Source organism: Echinococcus granulosus, assembly GCF_000524195.1.
Source record: "Echinococcus granulosus chromosome Unknown EG_S00073, whole genome shotgun sequence".
Taxonomy (NCBI): Eukaryota; Metazoa; Platyhelminthes; class Cestoda; order Cyclophyllidea; family Taeniidae; genus Echinococcus; species Echinococcus granulosus.
The window spans coordinates 408,295-411,367 of record NW_020170453.1 but is presented as its reverse complement, the minus strand read 5'-3'; the positions used below and the strand labels follow the sequence as shown (position 1 = coordinate 411,367).

The window sequence follows — 3,073 nt, the reverse complement described above, 5'->3', positions numbered from 1 at the left end:
AGCAGTAGTGAGGCCAAGGCNTTTTAAAATGCGGGTTGGTGTGCGACTTTGGTTCTGCTGGAGTCCGGGGGGAGATTTATGTCACAATTTGCGCGCGGCTGTACTTCAAAAGGTCTACAACACGCTTCAGATCAAAAAAAGCTTTTTGTCAAACACTTCACATTATTTACTAGAAAATTTATTAAACACTGATTCTTCCAATGAGATATCACCGGTTTCGCCATCGACGTTGTGCATTTGCTTCGGCCGATCGACCATGGTGCCATCGAGATTTCGCCTTTATTGCAAAGGGAAATAATTTTTGAGCCAAAAACTTGTTACCATTTTGCATTTGCCAAGTATACAACAGGTAATAATGACCAAGATATGTGTGTTTTCACCATACTAATTTTTGGATGCATTCCCCCATTCGCGTCACACATATGTGACGCAGGCTCTACTAGCCTTTTTCGGATGATTGCTCCAAATCGTGAGCCACAAGCGCATTAGTCAAGCTTAAAATCACCAAAAGATTTAAAATTTAAAAAAAAACTTGCAGCAAGATTAAGGTATTGAGGAAGTTCTTCTTACTGTCGCCTTTCATTAAAGAAGGCGCACCGAGATGTCGGTTCGTCAGCCAATCGATTAATTTTGGACCAACGAGTTTCTTGTCTCCTAATCAGCTAGACATTGTTTTACAAGGACCAGCGCAGTAGTATGAAAAACTACCACTGAAAAATAAGTTATGAGCTATGATTTAGTCTCATGCATCGCTAGACCTCCCCGCTTTTGGAGCAATTACGTAATCGCGGTTTAATGGATCCGCGAACTTTAGACGCACTGTCGAATACACCTGTCAAGACGCCTTATGACTTCTTCAAAGTGTACTGCAAGACTCCTCTCGTCATCGGCTGCAGGAACGGCTGGCTGGAGGGCACCTGATCTGGGTCAAGCGAACTCACCAAGCTGGTGGTTCAATAAACGTCCCCAAAATAGTGCGTGCTGGGATTCATTTCAAGTCTCGTGTAACCATCTTCAACGAGTGCCTTGCACTAACTGTTTACATATTGCTGCAAATGGTACAACTACGCACTGCTTCGTTGCCCCTTAAAGGCGATGCTATAAACACCAGACACACCACCGCCATGGCAGTCCTGATCTATGGTGGGCACCCAGGGCCGACCCATGAGATAAGACGAAGGTTTTGGGGAGGGAGTGGTAAAATGCTTCATCTTAGCCTTCTTACCAATTCAAATGCAACCTAACCCTACCTTTTAGGTAATCCAGTACGTAAGTTTGTGCTGTGCATGTGCCTAGCATATAATTCTCCGCTCTTCACCGTCGCTGCGCCTTATTACTCTGCGCCTCGCTAATGCACGCATCCAAATACTTACCGCACGTCTTACTGTCAGCTACTCGACAGCAAAACGCCATCACGGAAAGTGAGGTCTTCACAATGCTAGAGTTTAATGTCAATAGCTTAGTTTTCCAGCATGAAACCCCCTCTAATCAGATTGGTCGATACGAGAGGTTATCAGGGCGGGAGGTTCCCTCTCAACTCCTATAGTAGCTAACGAGGTGAGGCGCCTAGAGGCGATCACTTTTCCGTGCTGAAGCAACAGGAAGTCTCGCCTGTTTTTTTTCTTTATATTATGAGGGAAAGATGTCAGCAATATCACCCCTCAAAACAAATTAGGCCCAATTGGCGATGCATTTCTCTTCAAAGAGAAATAACTGACAGTTAGCGTTTTCATTTGTCATTTGTCATTTTCATTTCATTTGTCCCTATCATCCGCAACTATGTACAGCTGCTAAATGTCTGTGATTTAGCAGTTCCATGGTGATGGTCAAGTATGGGAACTGAATGAACTTCCAGTTGGTTCACAGCTTTGTCATCCTTTGCTTGAGTGATCGATGATTTGATCAACATCTCCAACCTGTTTCTACTAGCGGTGATTGTAGAATTAACAAAATTGGTTGGACCTAAGTGGCTTCTGCCTCTTTACTTAGAAAATGCAACAGACACCCTAAAAATGTTACCTCATAGCAAAAGAAACATAGTTATCTTATCAGAGTCGATAGTAGATTTTACATGCTACTTACTAAGTTAATAAGTAGCAAGACACAATATCTCGGATTTGATTAAGCCGGGCGTTTCCCGAATAGAATTGCTGAATTTCTGTAAGAATTTCGTCTCTCCCAATCGAAAAAAGAGGTGATTTAAAGTAAGGTGACACTGACTAATCATGTAAATAGCATATTTGAAACTGATTTTACTGAAGATGATCGTAAATCTGACGGAAGAGGAAGGAACTGAAACGTTTTTATTTTTTTACTTGACAAGGCTCCAATGCACCTCACAAAATCTTTCCTTCCAGTAAAGAAATCCTGTAATTATCAAATCGTATACTACCAGACATTGGTAGAAACTCCCACTTGCTACTTACAAATTCCTGGGCTGTGTGTCCACCTCCTGTTTTGGAGAGGCCAGACGGTAGCCCTAATAATGCGACTAGGGCCGTCAGTGTCATAATTTTCCTTTGCTCAAGGAATCCAAGTGCAAAGCAAGCCCCGCGTTTCAAATCGTCGTATGATATTATCATTGGCGGCTAAATAGAATCAGATTAAGGAAAAACACCGTCTTTGACGATTGCTTCAAACGCGTCCTTTATTCCTCAAAGGAGTACTTTCATGCTTTTTTAAAGCCTTCTGCCGCGCTATGCATTTTGTGGGCTCTACTGGAGCTTACCTTGGTTAAGGAGCATGGAGAGTGCGCTCGTTCAATTGCTACCACCGCCGGTTCTGACATTGAGTAGATCCGCTGCTACCTTGCAATGCTTGCTCATTCTCAAGTGCTATTTTCTCCATCTCTTAGTTCACTGAAAAGACGACCCCGTTTCCCGAATTGACTTGCGCCAAATGCGATGATGGCATAGGCGGTTGCCAACCTGACCACGTTGTCAACGAAGTGTGCCAGAGGGGCACCACCGCGTGTATGGTAAGAGCCTCCGTCACTACTTACTTATTTACTTATTTAGAATAGCGAATATTTGACCATTTTAAAGTAGATCTGAGATGGAAAAGGCTTTGCTGC

General features: G+C 43.2%; 1 protein-coding gene across 1 annotated transcript in view; it reads left to right on the top strand. All coding sequences in view use genetic code 11, as the record gives it.

Annotated features, from left to right (window-relative positions):
• Nucleotides 1–2,742: 2,742 nt before the first annotated feature.
• The window catches only part of EGR_07278 (hypothetical protein), a gene marked incomplete at both ends in the record, with an annotated part of 3,151 nt that continues 2,820 nt past the window's right edge, over nucleotides 2,743–3,073 (top strand). Inside the window, 2 exons of the mRNA XM_024496527.1 lie at nucleotides 2,743–2,778; nucleotides 2,855–2,977. Coding sequence (XP_024349112.1) covers nucleotides 2,743–2,778; nucleotides 2,855–2,977 — 159 coding nt within the window. The remainder of the gene's footprint in view (nucleotides 2,779–2,854; nucleotides 2,978–3,073) is intronic.